General features: G+C 44.7%; 1 protein-coding gene across 1 annotated transcript; it reads right to left on the bottom strand.

The window, feature by feature from the left end:
- Positions 1-424: 424 nt before the first annotated feature.
- On the bottom strand, positions 425-17,454 carry fbxl8 (F-box and leucine-rich repeat protein 8). The gene is made up of 5 exons (XM_029763890.1): positions 16,922-17,454; positions 15,466-15,671; positions 11,610-11,874; positions 10,927-11,077; positions 425-1,040 (listed from the first exon to the last, which is right to left on the bottom strand). The coding sequence occupies exons 1-5, from the start codon at positions 17,056-17,058 to the stop codon at positions 675-677; spliced, it is 1,125 nt and encodes a 374-aa protein (XP_029619750.1). The 5' UTR covers positions 17,059-17,454; the 3' UTR covers positions 425-674.
- Between the last annotated feature and the right edge of the window lie 2,889 nt (positions 17,455-20,343).

The raw sequence follows: 20,343 nt of genomic DNA, 5'->3' as shown, positions 1-20,343 counted from the left end.
TTGGCTCAAACTCATTCATGAAAGAAATTCCACAAATTAACTTTTAAGAAGGCACACCTGTTAAATTAAATGCATTCCAGATGACTACCTCATGAAGCTGGTTGAGAGAATGCCAAGAGTGTGCAAAGCTGTCATGAAGGCAAAGGGTGGCTATTTGAAGAATCTCAAACATATATTTTCATTTGTTTAACACTTTTTTTGGTTACTACATGATTCCATATGTGTTATTTCATAGTTTTGATGTCTTCACTATTATCCTACAAGGTAGAAAATAGTAAAAATAAAGAAAACCCCTTGAATCAGTAGGTGTTCTAAAACTTTTGACAGGTAGTGTAAATGTCTTTATTTTTTTTAACAGGACAAATCTGAGGGGGCATGTGCCCCTGTGCCCCCTATGTTTTAACTGTGGCTGGTGTAACATGTCTGATTGGTTGTAATTTAATAACAGTGCATTTCCAGGGGTGTGATTGGTTGTCATTTAATAACAGTGCATTTCCAGGGGTGTGATTGGTTGTCATTGAATAACAGTGCATTTCCAGGGGTGTGATTGGTTGTCATTGAATAACAGTGCATTTCCAGGGGTGTGATTGGTTGTCATTGAATAACAGTGCATTTCCAGGGGTGTGATTGGTTGTCATTTAATAACAGTGCATTTCCAAGGGTGTGATTGGTTGTCATTTAATAACAGTGCATCTCCAGGGGTGTGGCTCTTTGCGTGTCTTCAGTGTGTATCTCCACAGGTGAGGGCAGCAGTCTTTAAAGGCCCTGACGACATCACACGACACCACACAGTAACAGTGGACCTCTCTGAGGTGGCTGCAGGCTGCGGCCAGGGAGCGCAGGGCGGAGTCCAGCTCTGGAGACGAGGTGGTCTGGAGTATGATTGTCTCCAGGGCGTGGCTGTAGCTCTGGGTGACCAGGTGTGTCTGCTGGACCAGGTCAGTAAATGTGAGGAGTTCCAGGTGCTGCAGAGGAACGCTGGGCTGCAATACGGAGCTGAAATGATCCATGGGAAGAGTGTGGTCCAATATCAGGCTTACCTGGAATATAATACACACATTACTACAACATAATACTACAACATATTACACATTAATACAACAAACATTAAAACAACATATTACACATTAATACAACATAGACATTAAAACAACATATTACACATTAATACAACATATTACACATTAAGACAACATAAACATTAAAACAGACATATTACTACAACATATTACACAATAAAACAACAGACACATTAATACAACATAGACATTAAAATAACAGACACATTAATACAACATAGTACACACATTAATAGAACATAACAAACATACAATGCATTCAAAAGTATTCAGACCCCTTGACTTTTTCCACATTTTGTTACGTTACAGCCTTATTATAAAATGATTAAATTGTTTTTTTCCCCTCATCAATCTACACACAATACCCCATAATGACATCACAATACCCCATAATGACATCACAATACCCCATAATGATAAAGCAAAAACAAGTTTTAGATATTTTTGCAAATGTATAAAAAAAAATAATAATTAAATATCACATTTACATAAGTATTCAGACCCTTTACTCAGTACTTTGTTGAAGCACCTTTGGCAGTGATTACAGCATCGAGTCTTCTTGGGTATGATGCTACAAGCTTGTCACACCTGTATTTGGGGAGTTTCTCCCATTCCTCTCTGCAGATCCTCTCAAGCTCTGTCAGGTTGGATGGGGAGCGTCGCTGCACAGCTATTTTCAGGTCTCTCCAGAGATTATTGATTGGGTTCAAGTCCAGGCTCTGACTGGGCCACTCAAGGACATTCAGAGACTTGTACCGAAGCCACTCCTGCGTTGTCTTGGCTGTGTGCTTAGGGTCGTTGTCCTGTTGGAAGGTGAACCTTCGCTCCAGTCTGAGGTCCTGAGACATCTGGAGCAGGTTTTCATCAAGGATCTCTGTACTTTGCTCCGTTCATCTTTCCCTCGATCCTGACTAGTCTCTCAGTCCCTGCTGCTGAAAAACATCCCCACAGCATGATGCTGCCACCACCATGCTTCACCGTAGGGATGGTGCCAGGTTTCCTCCAGACATGAGGCTTGGCATTCAGGCCAAAGTGTTCAATATTGGTTTCATCAGACCAGAGAATCTTGGTTTCTCATGGTCTGAGAGTCTTTAGAGTCTTTTGGCAAACTCTAAGCAGGCTGTCATGTGCCTTTTACTGAGGAGTGGCTTCTGTCTGGCCACTCTACAATAAAGGCCCGATTGGTGGAGTGCTGCAGAGATGGTTAACCTTCTGGAAGGTTCTCCCATCCCCACATAGGACCTCTATCAGAGTGACCATCGGGTTCTTGGTCACCTCCCTGACCATGGCCCTTCTCCCCTGATTGTTCAGTTTGGCCGGGCGGCCAGCTCAATGCAATAAGGGCTCTATATAATACTGTACGCTTTCTTGAATTCTGTTCTGGATTTGGGGACTGTGAAAAGACCCCAGGTGGCATGTCTGGTGGGATAAGTGTGTGTGTCAGAGCTGTGTGGAAGTTGACTATGCAAACAATTTGGGATTTTAAACACATTGGTTCTTATAAAAAGAAGAAGTGATGCAGTCAGTCTCTCCTCAACTCTTAGCCAAGAGAGGCTGGCATGCATAGTATTAATATCAGCCCTCTGATTACAATGAAGAGCAAGACGTGCCGGTCTGTTCTGGGCCAGCTGCAGCTTAACTAGGTCTTTCCTTGCAGGACTCGACCACACGACTGGACAATAATCAAGATATGACAAAACTAGAGCCTGCAGAACTTGCCTATTGGAGTGTAGTGTCAAAAAAGCAGAGCATCTCTTTATTATGGCTAGACCTCTCCTCATCTTTACAACCATTGAATCTACATGTTTTGACCATGACAGTTTACAATCTAAAGTAACGACAAGTAATTTAGTCTCCTCAATGTGTTCAACAGCAACACCATTCATTACCAGATTCAGCTGAGGTCTAGAACTTAGGGAATGATTTGTACCAAATACAATGCTCTTAGTTTTAGAGATGTTCAGGACCAGTTTATTACTGGCCACCCATTCCAAAACAGACTGCAACTCTTTAAGGGTTTCAGTGACTTCATTAGCTGTGGTTGCTGATGCGTATATGGTTGAATCACCAGCATACATGGACACACAGGCTGTGTTTAATGCCAGATCATTGGTCAAAATAGAAAAGAGTAGAGGGCCTAGAGAGCTGCCCTGCGGTACACAAACTGTGGGACCTTATACAGACAGGTGTGTGCCTTTCCAAATCATGTCCAATCAATTGAATTTACCACAGGTGGACTCCAATCAAGTTGTAGAAACATCTGAAGGATGATCAATGGAAACAGGATGAACCTGAGCTCAATTTAGAGTCTCATAGCAAAGGGTCTGAATAATAATGTAAATAAGGTATTTCTGTTTTTTATTTTTAATACATTTGCAAACATTTCTAAAAACCTGTTTTCTCTTTGTCATTATGGGGTATTGTGCTATACCATAACAAAATGTGGAAAAAGTCAAGGGTTCTGAATTACTTTCTGAATGCACTGGGAAATGAATATATACTAACAATCAAACTTAAACAATTCACACAATGAAATTCTGAAACAATGAATGTGCACAAATTGGCGGGTGAGAGAGCATTCTGGAGAGAGAAGTACATTGTGTATCTGGGCGCTTGGTCAATCCGACTTCTGCATTGGCCATGCGACATTTACAGTGACATGGCCTCAGCAGAAGTCAGGGTATTCATACTTCTTACGCTTCACGGGGCAGTACAGAGCTGTTGTCAAGGAAGTGAGTTTGTGTTTATGCAGGATGTACAGCCCCCACCTACCTTCAACCAATCATGTCAATATGGAGAGTTTTTTTTTACCTTTATTTAACGAGGCAAGTCCGTTAGGAACAACTTCTTATTCACAATAACGGCCTACCCAGGCCAAACCCGGACAACGCCAATTATATATTAGCCAAAAAATATAAAAACCTTTTTTCGCTTTGTTATTATGGGTGTAGATTGCTGAGTTTTTAAAAAACATTTTTACCCATTTTAAAATAAGGCTGTAAAAGTAACAAAATGTGTAAATAGTCAAGGGGTCTGAATACTTTCCGAATGCACTGTAATACAACATAATACACATATTAATACAACAAATCAAATGTTATTTGTCACATGCACCGAATACAACAGGTTTACCTTACAAAGATATGCTTACTTACAAGCAATGTGTCACGTCCTGACCAGTAATAGGGGTTATTTGTTATTGTAGTTTGGTCAGGACTTGGCAGGGGGTGTTTGTTTTATGTGTTTCGGGGTTTGTTGGGCTATGTTCTATGTTAGTATATTTCTAAGTTTATCTAGTATGTCTAGGTCTATGTGTAGTTTATTTGGGTTGACCTTCAATTGGAGGCAGCTGTAACCTCGTTGCCTCTAATTGAAGGTCCTATTTAGTAGGGGTGTTTTTTCATGGGTTTTTGTGGGTAGTTGTTCCATGTGTAGCTGTGTGCCTTACAGGACTGTTTTCTTGTCGTTGTTTTTGTTTAAGTGTTTGTTTTGGTTTTCTTCTCAATAAAGAAGTTGAGCATACACATTCCCGCTGCGCCTTGGTCCAATCCATACAACAACCGTGACAGAACTTCCCACCACCAACGGACCAAGCAGCGGAGGAGCAAGGATCCTGGGAGAGAAGGGAGCGGAGGACATCATTGACATTGGAGGAGGTAATGGCAGGGGACAAGACCCTGCCATGGAAACAGGTGGAGACAGCGAGGGAGGAACGGCGAAAGTACGAAGAGCGTGCCCAACGACGAAAGCACGAGAGGCACCCCCAATAAAAAAATTTGGGGGGGCACACGGGTAGTTTGGCTGGGCCTAAGCCAACTCCCCGTGCTTATTATGGGGAGCAACGGATCATGAGAGCACCGTTGTATGCGGAAGTGCGCACGATCTCGCCCATGCGCACGCACAGTCCGGTGTGAGCGATCCCAGCCCCTCGCAAGTGCCGTGCAGTGGGCATCCAGCCTGGTAGGAGGATGCCTGCACAGCGCATCTGGCCACCAGTACGTCTCCTAGGCCCTGGCTACCCTACGCCTGCTCTACGCACGGCAGCCATCAGGCCTCTGCACAGCCCAGTTCGCCCTGTGCCAACACTCCGCTCGTGCAGGGCTACTGTTACCATCCAGCCAGGACGGGTTGTGCAGGCGGTGCGCTCCAGACCGCCGGTGCCTACTCATGACCCAGTGTATCCAGTTCCCGCTCCACGCACTAGCCTTGGGGTGCATGTCTCCAGTCTGGTACCTCTAGTACCAGCTCCTCGCACTAGCCTTGGGGTGCGTGTCTCCGGCCAAGCTTCCTGCCATCCAGGACCTCTATACCAGGCGGTGTCAGAGGAAGGCCCTAAAAATGGTCAAAGACTCCAGCCACCCTAGTCATAGACTGTTCTCTCTGCTACCGCACGGCAAGCAGTACCGGAGCACCAAGTCTAGGTCCAAGAGGCTTCAAAACAGCTTCTATACCCAAGCCATAAGACTCCTGAACACCTAATCAAATGGGGACCCAGACTATTTGCATTGCCCCCCCCCCCTCTACGCTACTGCAACTCTCTGTTTATTATCCATGCATAGTCACTTTAATAACTCTACCTACATGTACATATTACCTCAATTGCAAACGCAATTGTAAATGAGAACTTGTTCTCAACTTGCCTACCTGGTTAAATAAAATTACCTCGACACCTGTGCTCCGAACATTGACTCTGTACCGGTACCCCCTGTATATAGCCTCCACATTGACTCTGTACCGGTACCCCCTGTATATAGCCTCCACATTGACTCTGTACCGGTACCCCCTGTATATAGCCTCCACATTGACTCTGTACCGGTACCCCCTGTATATAGCCTCCACATTGACTCTGTACCGGTACCCCCTGTATATAGCCTCCACATTGACTCTGTACCGGTACCCCCTGTATATAGCCTCCACATTGACTCTGTACCAGTACCCTCTGTATATAGCCTCCACATTGACTCTGTACCGGTACCCCCTGAATATAGCCCCCACATTGACTCTGTACCGGTACCCCCTGTATATAGCCTCCACATTGACTCTGAACCGGTACCCCCTGTATATAGCCTCCACATTGACTCTGTACCGGTACCCCCTGTATATAGCCTCCACACTGACTCTGTACCGTAATACCCTGTATATAGCCTCCACTTTGACTCTGTACCGGTACCCCCTGTATATAGCCTCCACACTGACTCTGTATCATAATACCCTGTATATAGCCTCCACTTTGACTCTGTACCGTAATACCCTGTATATAGCCTCCACACTGACTCTGTACCGGTACCCCCTGTATATAGCCTCCACATTGACTCTGTACCGTAATACCCTGTATATAGCCTCCACATTGACTCTGTACCGTAATACCCTGTATATAGCCTCCACATTGTTATTTCCTGCTGCTCTTTAATTATTTGTTATTCTCATCTCTTACTTTTTTTTATGGTATTTTCTTAAAACTGCATTGTTGGTTAAGGGCTTGTAAGTAAGCATTTCACTGTGAGGTCTACACCTGTTGTATTCAGCATTTCACTGTGAGGTCTACACCTGTTGTATTCAGCATTTCACTGTGAGGTCTACACCTGTTGTATTCAGCATTTCACTGTAAGGTCTACTACACCTGTTGTATTCAGCATTTCACTGTGAGGTCTACTACACCTGTTGTATTCAGCATTTCACTAAGGTCTACTACACCTGTTGTATTCAGCATTTCACTGTAAGGTCTACTACACCTGTTGTATTCAGCATTTCACTGTAAGGTCTACTACACCTGTTGTATTCAGCATTTCACTGTGAGGTCTACACCTGTGGTATTCAGCATTTCACTGTGAGGTCTACACCTGTTGTATTCAGCATTTCACTGTGAGGTCTACTACACCTGTTGTATTCAGCATTTCACTGTGAGGTCTACACCTGTTGTATTCAGCATTTCACTGTAAGGTCTATCTACACCTGTTGTATTCAGCATTTCACTGTAAGGTCTACTAATCTCATTGCAACTCCTCTCCAAGTCTCCGACCACTACCTTGTATCCTTTTCCCTCTCGCTCTCATCAAAAACTTCTCACTCTGCCCCTACTCGGATGGTATTGCGCCGTCCCAACCTTCGCTCTCTCTCTCCCACTACTCTCTCCTCTTCCATCCTATCATCTCTTCCCTCTGCTCAAACCTTCTCCAACCTATCTCCTGATTCTGCCTCCTCAACCCTCCTCTCCTCCCTCTCTGCATCCTTTGATTTTCTCTGTCCCCCATCCTCCAGGCCGGCTCGGTCCTCCCCTCCTGCTCCGTGGCTCGACGACTCACTGCGAGCTCACAGAACAGGGCTCCGGGCAGCCGAGCGGAAATGGAGGAAAACTCGCCTCCCTGCGGACCTGGTATCCTTTCACTCCCTCCTCTCTACATTTTCCTCTTCTGTCTCTGCTGCTAAAGCCACTTTCTACCACTCTAAATTCCAAGCATCTGCCTCTAACCCTAGGAAGCTTTTTGATACCTTCTCCTCCCTCCTGAATCCTCCTCCCCCCTCCCCCCCCCCTCCTCCCTCACTGCGGATCACTTCGTCAACCATTTTGAAAAGAAGGTTGACGACATCCGATCCTCGTTTGCTAAGTCAAGCGACACCGCTGGTCCTGCTCACACTGCCCTACCCTGTGCTTTGACCTCTTTCTCCCCTCTCTCTTCAGATGAAATCTCGCGTCTTGTGACGGCCGGCCGCCCAACAACCTGCCCACTTGACCCTATCCCCTCCTCTCTTCTCCAGACCATTTCCGGAGACCTTCTCCCCTACCTCACCTCGCTCATCAACTCATCCTTGACCGCTGGCTACGTCCCTTCCGTCTTCAAGAGAGCGAGAGTTGCACCCCTTCTGAAAAAACCTACACTCGATCCCTCCGATGTCAACAACTACAGACCAGTATCCCTTCTTTCTTTTCTCTCCAAAACTCTTGAACGTGCCGTCCTTGGCCAGCTCTCCTGCTATCTCTCTCAGAACGACCTTCTTGATCCTAATCAGTCAGGTTTTAAGACTGGGCATTCAACTGAGACTGCTCTTCTCTGTGTCACGGAGGCTCTCCGCACTGCTAAAGCTAACTCTCTCTCCTCTGCTCTCATCCTTCTAGACCTATCTGCTGCCTTTGATACTGTGAACCATCAGATCCTCCTCTCCACCCTCTCCGAGCTGGGCATCTCCGGCGCGGCCCACGCTTGGATTGCGTCCTACCTGACAGGTCGCTCCTACCAGGTGGCGTGGCGAGAATCTGTCTCCGCACCACGTGCTCTCACCACTGGTGTCCCCCAGGGCTCTGTTCTAGGCCCTCTCCTATTCTCGCTATACACCAAGTCACTTGGCTCTGTCATATCCTCACACGGTCTCTCCTATCATTGCTATGCAGACGACACACAATTAATCTTCTCCTTTCCCCCTTCTGACAACCAGGTGGCGAATCGCATCTCTGCATGTCTGGCAGACATATCAGTGTGGATGACGGATCACCACCTCAAGCTGAACCTCGGCAAGACGGAGCTGCTCTTCCTCCCGGGGAAGGACTGCCCGTTCCATGATCTCGCCATCACGGTTGACAACTCCCTTGTGTCCTCCTCCCAGAGTGCTAAGAACCTTGGCGTGATCCTGGACAACACCCTGTCGTTCTCCACTAACATCAAGGCGGTGACCCGATCCTGTAGGTTCATGCTCTACAACATTCGCAGAGTACGACCCTGCCTCACACAGGAAGCGGCGCAGGTCCTAATCCAGGCACTTGTCATCTCCCGTCTGGATTACTGCAACTCGCTATTGGCTGGGCTCCCTGCCTGTGCCATCAAACCCCTACAACTCATCCAGAACGCCGCAGCCCGTCTGGTGTTCAACCTTCCCAAGTTCTCTCACGTCACCCCGCTCCTCCGCTCTCTCCACTGGCTTCCAGTTGAAGCTCGCATCCGCTACAAGACCATGGTGCTTGCCTACGGAGCTGTGAGGGGAACGGCACCTCCGTACCTTCAGGCTCTGATCAGGCCCTACACCCAAACAAGGGCACTGCGTTCATCCACCTCTGGCCTGCTCGCCTCCCTACCTCTGAGGAAGCACAGTTCCCGCTCAGCCCAATCAAAACTGTTCGCTGCTCTGGCACCCCAATGGTGGAACAAGCTCCCTCACGATGCCAGGACAGCGGAGTCAACCACCACCTTCCGGAGACACCTGAAACCCCACCTCTTTAAGGAATACCTGGGATAGGATAAAGTAATCCTTCTAACACCCCCCCCCCCTTTAAAAGATTAGATGCACTATTGTAAAGTGGTTGTTCTACTGGATATTATAGGTGAATGCACCAATTTGTAAGTCGCTCTGGATAAGAGCGTCTGCTAAATGACTTAAATGTAAATGTAAATGTACTACACCTGTTGTATTCAGCATTTCACTGTAAGGTCTACTACACCTGCTGTATTCAGCATTTCCCTAAGGTCTACTACACCTGTTGTATTCAGCATTTCACTGTGAGGTCTACACCTGTGGTATTCAGCATTTCACTGTGAGGTCTACTACACCTGTGGTATTCAGCATTTCACTGTGAGGTCTACACCTGTTGTATTCAGCATTTCACTGTGAGGTCTACACCTGTTGTATTCAGCATTTCACTGTGAGGTCTACTACACCTGTTGTATTCAGCATTTCACTGTGAGGTCTACTACACCTGTTGTATTCAGCATTTCACTGTGAGGTCTACACCTGTTGTATTCAGCATTTCACTGTAAGGTCTATCTACACCTGTTGTATTCAGCATTTCACTGTAAGGTCTACTACACCTGTTGTATTCAGCATTTCACTGTGAGGTCTACTACACCTGTTGTATTCAGCATTTCACTGTGAGGTCTACTACACCTGTTGTATTCAGCATTTCACTGTAAGGTCTACTACACCTGTTGTATTCAGCATTTCACTGTAAGGTCTACTACACCTGTTGTATTCAGCATTTCACTGTAAGGTCTACACCTGTTGTATTCAGCATTTCACTGTAAGGTCTACTACACCTGTTGTATTCAGCATTTCACTGTGAGGTCTACTACACCTGTGGTATTCAGCATTTCACTGTAAGGTCTACTACACCTGTTGTATTCAGCATTTCACTGTGAGGTCTACTACACCTGTTGTATTCAGCATTTCACTGTGAGGTCTACTACACCTGTTGTATTCAGCATTTCACTGTGAGGTCTACTACACTTGTTGTATTCAGCATTTCACTGTGAGGTCTACTACACCTGTTGTATTCAGCATTTCACTGTAAGGTCTACTACACCTGTTGTATTCAGCATTTCACTGTAAGGTCTACTACACCTGTTGTATTCAGCATTTCACTGTAAGGTCTACTACACCTGTTGTATTCAGCATTTCACTGTGAGGTCTACACCTGTTGTATTCAGCATTTCACTGTGAGGTCTACTACACCTGTTGTATTCAGCATTTCACTGTGAGGTCTACTACACCTGTTGTATTCAGCATTTCACTGTGAGGTCTACACCTGTTGTATTCAGCATTTCACTGTAAGGTCTACTACACCTGTTGTATTCAGCATTTCACTGTGAGGTCTACTACACCTGTTGTATTCAGCATTTCACTGTGAGGTCTACTACACCTGTTGTATTCAGCATTTCACTGTAAGGTCTACTACACCTGTTGTATTAGGCGCATGTGACAAATAACATTTGATTTGTCACACTACAATAACCATAGGAGTTAACAGCACTAACAGATGTGAGACCAGGCTACTATTGCCCTGTACGTTACATGTTTATTTCCTAATAAATTAATGATTTAAATTATCGTTTGGGGTTACCTCCTCAAGGCACCTTTAACTGACCTTTAACCCCGGGTGTCTGTGCTTCAGCCCAGCCCACACGTTGTCCTCCAGAGGGGGGACGTATTTGGCAAAGCGCTCGCAGAACAGCTCAATGGCCAGGAGGGGGCAGCGTTGAGGCAACAGCAGCTCATCCACCACCTTCTGGGACAAACTGGAGAAGAAGAATGTAGCTACAATTTATTAAATTAGGATCAAGTGAGTGGCTGTGGTCTATAGTAGTGCACTGCATAGGGAATAGGGCTCTGGTCTAATGTAGTGCACTATATAGGGAATAGGGCTCTGGTCTAATGTAGTGCACTGCATAGGGAATAGGGCTCTGGTCTAATGTAGTGCACTGCATAGGGAATAGGGCTCTGGTCTAATGTACTGCACTGCATAGGGAATAGGGCTCTGGTCTATAGTAGTGCACTGCATAGGGAATAGGGCTCTGGTCTAAAGTAGTGCACTGCATAGGGAATAGGGCTCTGGTCTAAAGTAGTGCACTGAATAGGGCTCTGGTCTAAAGTAGTGCACTATATAGGGAATAGGGCTCTGGTCTAAAGTAGTGCACTGAATAGGGCTCTGGTCTAAAGTAGTGCACTACATAGGGAATAGGGCTCTGGTCTAAAGTAGTGCACTACATAGGGAATAGGGCTCTGGTCTAAAGTTGTGCACTGAATAGGGAGTTGAGCACATCTCCATACCTGGTATAGAACAGCCCTAGTCTGTTGAGAAGTGGACACAGCCCCAGTACTTCCACCACAGCCTCTGGCTCCACTTTACACACCAGTGTCTGATTGTTGACCAATAGACTCCTCAGGTTGGGGCTCTGCCGGGCCAAGACCCTCACCAGGGATTGGCTGAGGGTGAAGGGCACGCCCCTCAGGTCCAAGTGGGAGAGGAAGGCTCCTCCCACGTGTTCCGGAGCTGTAGTAAGAGCGGCCTCCAGCCCTTCCTCCAGGTCGTGACCTATAGTCACATTTACATTAGTGTCATTTAGCATAGTGGTTCTAAACTCAGGTCCTCAAGTACTCCCAACAGTACTCATTCTTGTTGTAGCCTCAGACTACTGTAGCCGATGTGAAATGGCTAGCTAGTTAGCTTGTTGTAGCCCCAGACTACTGTAGCCGATGTGAAATGGCTAGCTAGTTAGCTTGTTGTAGCCCCAGACTACTGTAGCCGATGTGAAATGGCTAGCTAGTTAGCTTGTTGTAGCCCCAGACTACTGTAGCCGATGTGAAATGGCTAGCTAGTTAGCTTGTTGTAGCCCCAGACTACTGTAGCCGATGTGAAATGGCTAGCTAGTTAGCTTGTTCTAGCCCCAGACTACTGTAGTCGATGTGAAATGGCTAGCTAGTTAGCTTGTTGTAGCCCCAGACTACTGTAGCCGATGTGAAATGGCTAGCTAGTTAGCGGTGTGCTAGTAGTGTTCAATCAGTGACGTCATTCGCTCTGAGACCTTGAAGTGGTTGATTTTCGTCTAGCGGTCTAAACCACTGCCTCGCTGCTGCATGGCTTCCAATGCAGCATGGCTTCCAATGCAGCATGGCTTCCAATGCAGCATGGCTTCCAATGCAGCATGGCTTCCAATGCAGCATGGCTTCCAATGCAGCATGGCTTCCAATGCAGTATGGCTTCCAATGCAGCATGGCTTCCAATGCAGCATGGCTTCCAATTCAGCATGGCTTCCAATGCAGCATGGCTTCCAATTCAGCATGGCTTCCAATTCAGCATGGCTTCCAATTCAGCATGGCTTCCAATGCAGCATGGCTTCCAATGCAGCATGGCTTCCACTGCAGCATGGCTTCCACTGCAGCATGGCTTCCACTGCAGCATGGCTTCCAATGCAGCATGGCTTCCAATGCTGCATGGCTTCCAATGCAGCATGGCTTCCAATGCTGCATGGCTTCCAATGCAGCATGGCTTCCAATGCAGCATGGCTTCCAATGCAGCATGGCTTCCAAAATAGTTATCTTATAAAAATGTCTGTGTTCAGTTGCAGGAAACACCAGAGAAAACTCAGAAAGATAATAAAATCCATGTTTCGTATTGAATGAGACATGCCTCATCTATTTCTGCATGTGTCTGCATTGCATAGATACGACTAGTTCCTGCAAAGATGCTGGGAAATGCAAGATGTGCGAGAAACCTCCTTGTGTGGTACAAATGTTGTATTTACTTCCTTTCTGATTTCTCTGTGGTGTTTGTAGAACCACCTGTAACTGGACACAGACATTTATAAAAAATAACGTCCAGAATGGAGAATGAAGTGAGTACTGCCAATACCAGGTCAGTTGAAGAATCTCTGACTGCATTTTGGCAAACCTGTAACATCCAGTAATGGATACCAGAAATCTTTGGATATATCATTATCTGGTGTACAAACTGTAACTACTCTCATGAAGAACGACAACTACTACTGAATTTGTGCAGTAGTGACTATGTAGAGACTTATAGTGAATGTCTAGTTTATGCATTACTCAAGTAGAGTTTTATAGTGTTCAGTAGGAAAACAGTAGTGTTTCTGTAGTAATCAGGTAGTTTTATAGTGTTCAGTATGAAAACAGTAGTGTTTCTGTAGTAATCAGGTAGTTTTATAGTGTTCAGTATGAAAACAGTAGTGTTTCTGTAGTAATCAGGTAGTTTTATAGTGTTCAGTATGAAAACAGTAGTGTTTCTGTAGTAATCAGGTAGTTGTATAGTGTTCAGTATGAAAACAGTAGTGTTTCCAGTAGTAATCAGGTAGAGTTTTGTAGTATATTTTTAAAATATATTTTGCTGAAGGCAGGGCCAATATATTTTCATTTCAGAGGTCCGATTTTCTCCACGTAACCCTTGTTCTAAATAACGTTCACTCCATAACGGCTTCTAAGTGGTTGTCTCTTGTGCTTGTCTTCATTTTCTAAAAAAGGTTACGTGACGAAGAAATGTGGCTACAAACAACGACAACAAAAAATAGATAATCTGAAGATAGTTAAGTCAAAGCTGAATGAAGACAAGGCCTCAAATGGATTAACAACAAAAAAATCATTACTACTGAAATTACAACTGGTTTATTACACATCTCAATAACAAACCAGTAGGTTTTGTGTAGATCTTGTGTAGTAATGATTAGCCAGTAGTATATGAGGGTCCCCTGGTGCGAGACCAGGATGGGCCTTGATGAGTTGAATCAGGTGAGTTAGTCTGAGGCTACGACAACAACGTGTGCTATCGGGACGTACTCGAGGACCGGAGTTCTTATCTAGAGCGACTGAGGCTGCGTTTAAACTGGCAGACCAATTATTTTGGTCTTTTGACCAATCACAGCAGATGTATTTCCCATTAGATCTGTTTCATTAGATTCGTTGTTGTTAACCTGAAGACCAGTGTTAGTTCAGTACCAGTAACTAGCTGGTTGTTGTTAACCTGTAGACCAGTGTTAGTTCAGTACCAGTAACTAGCTGGTTGTTGTTTAGACCAGTGTTAGTTCAGTACCAGTAACTAGCTGGTTGTTGTTTAGACCAGTGTTAGTTCAGTACCAGTAACTAGCTGGTTGTTGTTTAGACCAGTGTTAGTTCAGTACCAGTAACTAGCTGGTTGTTGTTAACCTGTAGACCAGTGTTAGTTCAGTACCAGTAACTAGCTGGTTGTTGTTTAGACCAGTGTTAGTTCAGTACCAGTGACTAGCTGGTTGTTGTTAACCTGTAGACCAGTGTTAGGTCAGTACCAGTGACTAGCTGGTTGTTGTTAACCTGTAGACCAGTGTTAGGTCAGTACCAGTAACTAGCTGGTTGTTGTTAACCTGTAGACCAGTGTTAGTTCAGTACCAGTAACTAGCTGGTTGTTGTTAACCTGTAGACCAGTGTTAGTGCAGTACCAGTAACTAGCTGGTTGTTGTTAACCTGTAGACCAGTGTTAGTGCAGTACCAGTAACTAGCTGCTTGTTGTTAACCTGTAGACCAGTGTTAGTTCAGTACCAGTAACTAGCTGCTTGTTGTTAACCTGTAGACCAGTGTTAGTTCAGTACCAGTAAATGGCTGGTTGTTGTTAACCTGTAGACCAGTGTTAGTTCAGTACCAGTGACTAGCTGGTTGTTGTGTAGACCAGTGTTAGTTCAGTACCAGTAACTAGCTGGTTGTTGTTTAGACCAGTGTTAGTTCAGTACCAGTAACTAGCTGGTTGTTGTTAACCTGTAGACCAGTGTTAGTTCAGTACCAGTGACTAGCTGGTTGTTGTTAACCTGTAGACCAGTGTTAGTTCAGTACCAGTGACTAGCTGGTTGTTGTTAACCTGTAGACCAGTGTTAGTTCAGTACCAGTAACTAGCTGGTTGTTGTTTAGACCAGTGTTAGTTCAGTACCAGTAACTAGCTGGTTGTTGTTAACCTGTAGACCAGTGTTAGTTCAGTACCAGTAACTAGCTGGTTGTTGTTTAGACCAGTGTTAGTTCAGTACCAGTGACTAGCTGGTTGTTGTTAACATGTAGACCAGTGTTAGTTCAGTACCAGTGACTAGCTGGTTGTTGTTAACATGTAGACCAGTGTTAGTTCAGTGCCAGTGACTAGCTGGTTGTTGTTTACCTGAGTAGAAGAGAGGGACGCCTCCAGAGCAGGACAGGGACAGGGTCTGCAGGGGACCGCTGGTGGCCAGGCGGAGGACGGACAGGGCAGCGCTGCGATTGGCTGGATCGCTCAGCGAACTGACGGTGATCTTCAGGTGACGGACCAATGGCAGGAGAGAGGAGAAATGCTGCAGAGCAGGGTCCTCCTGTTCCCCGGTCTCACACCTGCAGACGGCGAGAGAACAGGTTACTATCAGACTCACCCCGGGGGGGGGGGGGGAGAGAGAGAGAGAGAGAGAGAGAGAGAGAGAGAGAGAGAGAGAGAGAGAGAACAGGTTACTATCAGACTCACCCCTGGGGGGGAGAGAGAGAGAGAGAGAGAACAGGTTACTATCAGACTCACCCCTGGGGGGAGAGAGAGAGAGAGAGAGAGAGAGAACAGGTTACTATCAGACTCACCCCTGGGGGGGGGAGAGAGAGAGAGAGAGAGAGAGAGAGAGAGAGAGAGAGAGAGAGAGAGAGAGAACAGGTTACTATCAGACTCACCCCTGGAGAGAGAGAGAGAGAGAGAGAGAGAGAGAAAACAGGTTACTATCAGACTCACCCCTGGGGGGGAGAGAGAGAGAGAGAGAGAGAGAGAGTTCTCTATCAGACTCACCCCTGGAGAGAGAGAGAGAGAGAACAGGTTACTATCAGACTCACCCCTGGAGAGAGAGAGAGAGAGAGAGAGAGAGAGAGAGAGAGAGAGAGTGTTCTCTATCAGACTCACCCCTGGAGAGAGAGAGAGAGAGAGAGAGAGAGAGTGTTCTCTATCAGACTCACCCCTGGAGAGTTGGTAGTGGTGGTCCTCTCTTCTATAACAGACTACTGTTCTGGTCCTCTCTTCTATACCATCAGACTACTGTTCTGGTCCTCTCTTCTAGAACAGACTACTGTTCTGGTCCTCTCTTCTAGAACAGACTACTGTTCTGGTCCTCTCTTCTATACCATCAGACTACTGTTCTGGTCCTCTCTTCTATAACAGACTACTGTTCTGGTCCTCTCTTCTATACCATCAGACTACTGTTCTGGTCCTCTCTTCTATACCATCAGACTACTGTTCTGGTCCTCTCTTCTATAACAGACTACTGTTCTGGTCCTCTCTTCTATACCATCAGACTACTGTTCTGGTCCTCTCTTCTATACCAGACTACTGTTCTGGTCCTCTCTTCTATAACATCAGACTACTGTTCTGGTCCTCTCTTCTATACCATCAGACTACTGTTCTGGTCCTCTCTTCTATTAATTTTCCAACTCTCCATTTCGCAGCTTTTGTCTTATTGAATTAAACTGCCCTTTTTGCCTCATTGAATCAACGTGAACATATTCTGCCCAAGTTACCAAAACCATTTGTCATTGGCGTGTATTTCTGGCGTGTTACCGGCCCTGCGTGCAACGTCTGAGCAGCCGGTAAGGTAGAACTCTGAATCTCTCACCTTATTTCAGTGTACCGCCACACTCGCGGGTGGCTCATGGACTGCGACCACCTCTTACACACTGCAGACGCGCTGTCCCGTTCCGTTACCGACAGGTAGGAGAATATATGGGCGAGGACCTCCTCGGGAAACTCCATTCCGCGGTCGACTAACCACAAATAGTACAGGAGACTATTAACAGAACAACAGTTAACATGTATATGTATTCCTTCTGTAATAAGAACTGACCCAATCCCTTGTGTGTGTGATCGGTAAACACGAAACGAGAGAAGTTTTTATAAACGGAGTCTGAACTAGTTGAACTTATCCAATACGAAAACGTTTCAACAATTCCCTTTTCCCTGGTCGTCACTAGATACCACAGCAGCCGCATAGTCAAAAAAAAACAACATTTCTTTCTAAAAATGTATATAATTAAAATCTGGTTTTGTACCTAACCACACCGCAAAACTTAAATGAAGACAAAAAAGGTAAATGTTTGTTTTCATGAATTGTTATGATTTGGCTCATTTTGGCTCAACCCGGAAGTGACGTGTTCCGGCACCGGGTTTCCACTAGATAACACAGCCACGTGTTATCTAGTGGAAACCCGGTGCCGGAACACGTCACTTCCGGGTTGAGCTTCCAGAAGCAAAACCCCCGTTTGTGGTGGTGCGAAGTACTTAAGTGAAAATACTATTTAAGTCGTATCTGTACTTTACTATTTATATTTTTGAGAACTTTAGCTTCACTACATTCCTAAAGAAAATGTACTTTTTATTCCATACATTTTCCCAGACACCCAAAAGTACTCGTTACATTTTGAATGCTTAGCAGGACAGGAAAATGTTCTAATTCACACACTTATCAAGAGAACATCCCTGGTACCCTGGGCAGCCATTTAGCCATGACTTCATTTCAAAGACAATAGCAAAGAATTTCTCTCATCTCAAATTCGGCCTGTCACCTTCCAGCTAACCACAGCCAGCCAGAGGCTTCAACATGTTTTTGTTGTTTCTATAAATACTTCACATTTGTTGGGATTTTAATTAGATTTAATTTATTAGCCAATTTAAAAACAATACAACCACACATGTTGATATAATCCATTTACAATCATTGCCGATGGCACAAAAAGTGATGGATGTTGACCAAATAATTTACAGTTTAAGTAAATTAATGATATATTGATTATGCCCCAAAATAGCCTACATTTTACCATTGCAACGGAGAACGATTTAATATAAACTACTGTATATTTGGGGCAATACAAACGGTTCCTCCCTAGTAATAAATGACGCTCCCTTAACCGCTTGAAGAAAAGAGTTGATCCCAACGGCCAGTAGGTGGCGACACCTCTAACCACCACAGAAGAAGCGGGACAGACTGAACAGGAAGTTCTTCTTAGCTAACATCCTTCCTGGTCGTCACTAGTTACCACAGCCAAATCTCACCTATTTCTAAAATGATTTCTTCTTATTTGTTCTTCACTGACTTGGCTAGTTAAATAAATAAAATAAACCTGAGCCTACGAGTGACTAGAGAAGGCCAGCCAACCCTGGTATATAAAGCGCAGTGGTGCGTAAGGGTTTTGCAGTTTAAAATAAATCTCAGAGTGCCATGGTGAAGGGTGTCAATTGATCTCAAACACTGAGTGGAAGCATTCATATATAAAATATCCCCATAGTCTAGTAAAGGCATAAATGTAGCTGATACTAGCCTCCTGGCTTCAAAAGAAAAACAGGCCTTATTCCTAAAATAAAATCCCAACTTCAGCTCCAATTGTTTTGTAAATTGTTGAATATGCATTTTAAAAAGAGAGGCCGTCATCAATTAAAATTCCAAGATATTAATATGAGGTTACAGCATCAATCTCCTTGCCCTGATAGGAGGTAATAGGTAAAAGGTTCAGAGGTCAGTGTTGAGGATAAGCTTCAATTGACACATGGTATGTTGAACAGTATAAAAATCAGTTTGCAAGTTCTGGAAAGCTTTTGTGAGACGAGGCACAACAATAAATAACAGTATCATCAGCATAAAAGTGAAGTTGCGCATTTTGCATATTTTTGTCAAAATGATTTATGTAAATAGTGAGAGGGGACCAAGTACAGAGCCCTGGGGCACATCATTACAGACAGACAATTAACAGTACAGAGCCCTGGGGCACACCATTACAGACAGACAATTAACAGACAATTTAACAGACATGAGCCCATCAAATTGAGTGCACTGAGTTCTATCAGACAGATAGTTAACAAACCATGTATGCTCTGAAAGACCTACACTCGACAATCTCTGCCTTAGTATAGCATGATCAACTGTATCAAAAGCCTTAGAGAGATCAATAAAAAGTGAGACAGTGTTGTTTTTTGTCAAGAGCTTCAGTGATATCATTTAAAACCTTCATGGCTGCTGTAATTGTGCTGTGCTTCTTCCTGAAACCCGATTGGTACATTGATAAAATAGAGTTAGTTTTTATATACTATTTTAGCTGGTCACTCACAAGGGTTTCAAGTATTTTCACCAGGGGTGACAGCTTTGAGATTGGCCTATAGTTATTAATAAGACTTGGATCTCCCCTTTTCAAAAGTGTTAGGTCAAATACTGATTTCCAGATCTTTGGAATTTCATTAGATTCCAGGGTTAGATTGAACAGATATGTAAGTGGTTCAGCTATGAAATCCACTGCCAGATTTAAAAAGCAGGGATCAAGAAGATCAGGACCTGCAGGCTTTCTCTGATCTAAGGATTTCAGGGCTTTTATGTACCTCCTGCACTGAGAATGGCAAAAAGCTAAAAGTTTGACCAGCTCTCACTGGTTCAGCCAACACAGGTGCTCGGCGTCTGGTGCTCGGCGTCTGACCTGCTGGGTGACTGAAGGAAAATTAGAGTCTGTCGGTCCTGTTGGTTTCTGATAAAGAGCAAATACCTGCACATGTGAAGCTTGGTTATGTAAGATACTCTGTAAGAGTCCCCAAACCACTGCAGTGTAAGAACTGTAAAGGATTTGGCCATGTTTCACGGACAGACAGACGGAGTATATTGAAGAACGGTGTGTAGAAGGACGACGGTGTTGCAATTTGTGGTAGGGATCATGATCCCAGAGTTCCTGGAGTGCCCTGTAAGGGTGAAGGAGATAGAGGTGGCAAAAGTTAGAGCGACCACCCGATTGCTAACTGGGAAGTCCTTGTGACACGTTGAAATTCTACAGTACGTTACCATTTTCAATTAATATCCCAATGATCATTTAATATATTTCACTGTTCTGTTTCAATCAAATAAAATGGAGATTTAACAAACATTGACCAGCATCAATACAGGCTGTTTCAAATCATGTTACCAAGTGTTCTAAAACCTCAACAATTAAAAACTATTAATTTGGTGAGGATATCGAGAAAACAATGCTTCTGTAAATATTATAATGAAACAAAAAAAAACACAGG

The sequence above is a fragment of the Salmo trutta genome, chromosome 9, assembly GCF_901001165.1.
Source record: "Salmo trutta chromosome 9, fSalTru1.1, whole genome shotgun sequence".
Classification (NCBI taxonomy): Eukaryota; Metazoa; Chordata; class Actinopteri; order Salmoniformes; family Salmonidae; genus Salmo; species Salmo trutta.
This window is presented reverse-complemented; position numbering and strand designations above follow the sequence as displayed.

What these genes read in the sequence shown, in the direction of transcription:
- fbxl8 (XM_029763890.1), bottom strand. Translation starts at nt 17,058, where the DNA reads ATGGAGTTTCCCGAGGAGGTCCTCGCCCATATATTCTCCTACCTGTCG. An exon ending in CGTCCCTCTCTTCTACTCAG is followed by an intron (nt 11,875 to 15,465) that starts GTAAACAACAAC and finishes ATGTGACTATAG; the next exon opens with GTCACGACCTGGAGGAAGGG. An exon ending in CTAGGGCTGTTCTATACCAG is followed by an intron (nt 11,078 to 11,609) that starts GTATGGAGATGT and finishes CTTCTTCTCCAG; the next exon opens with TTTGTCCCAGAAGGTGGTGG.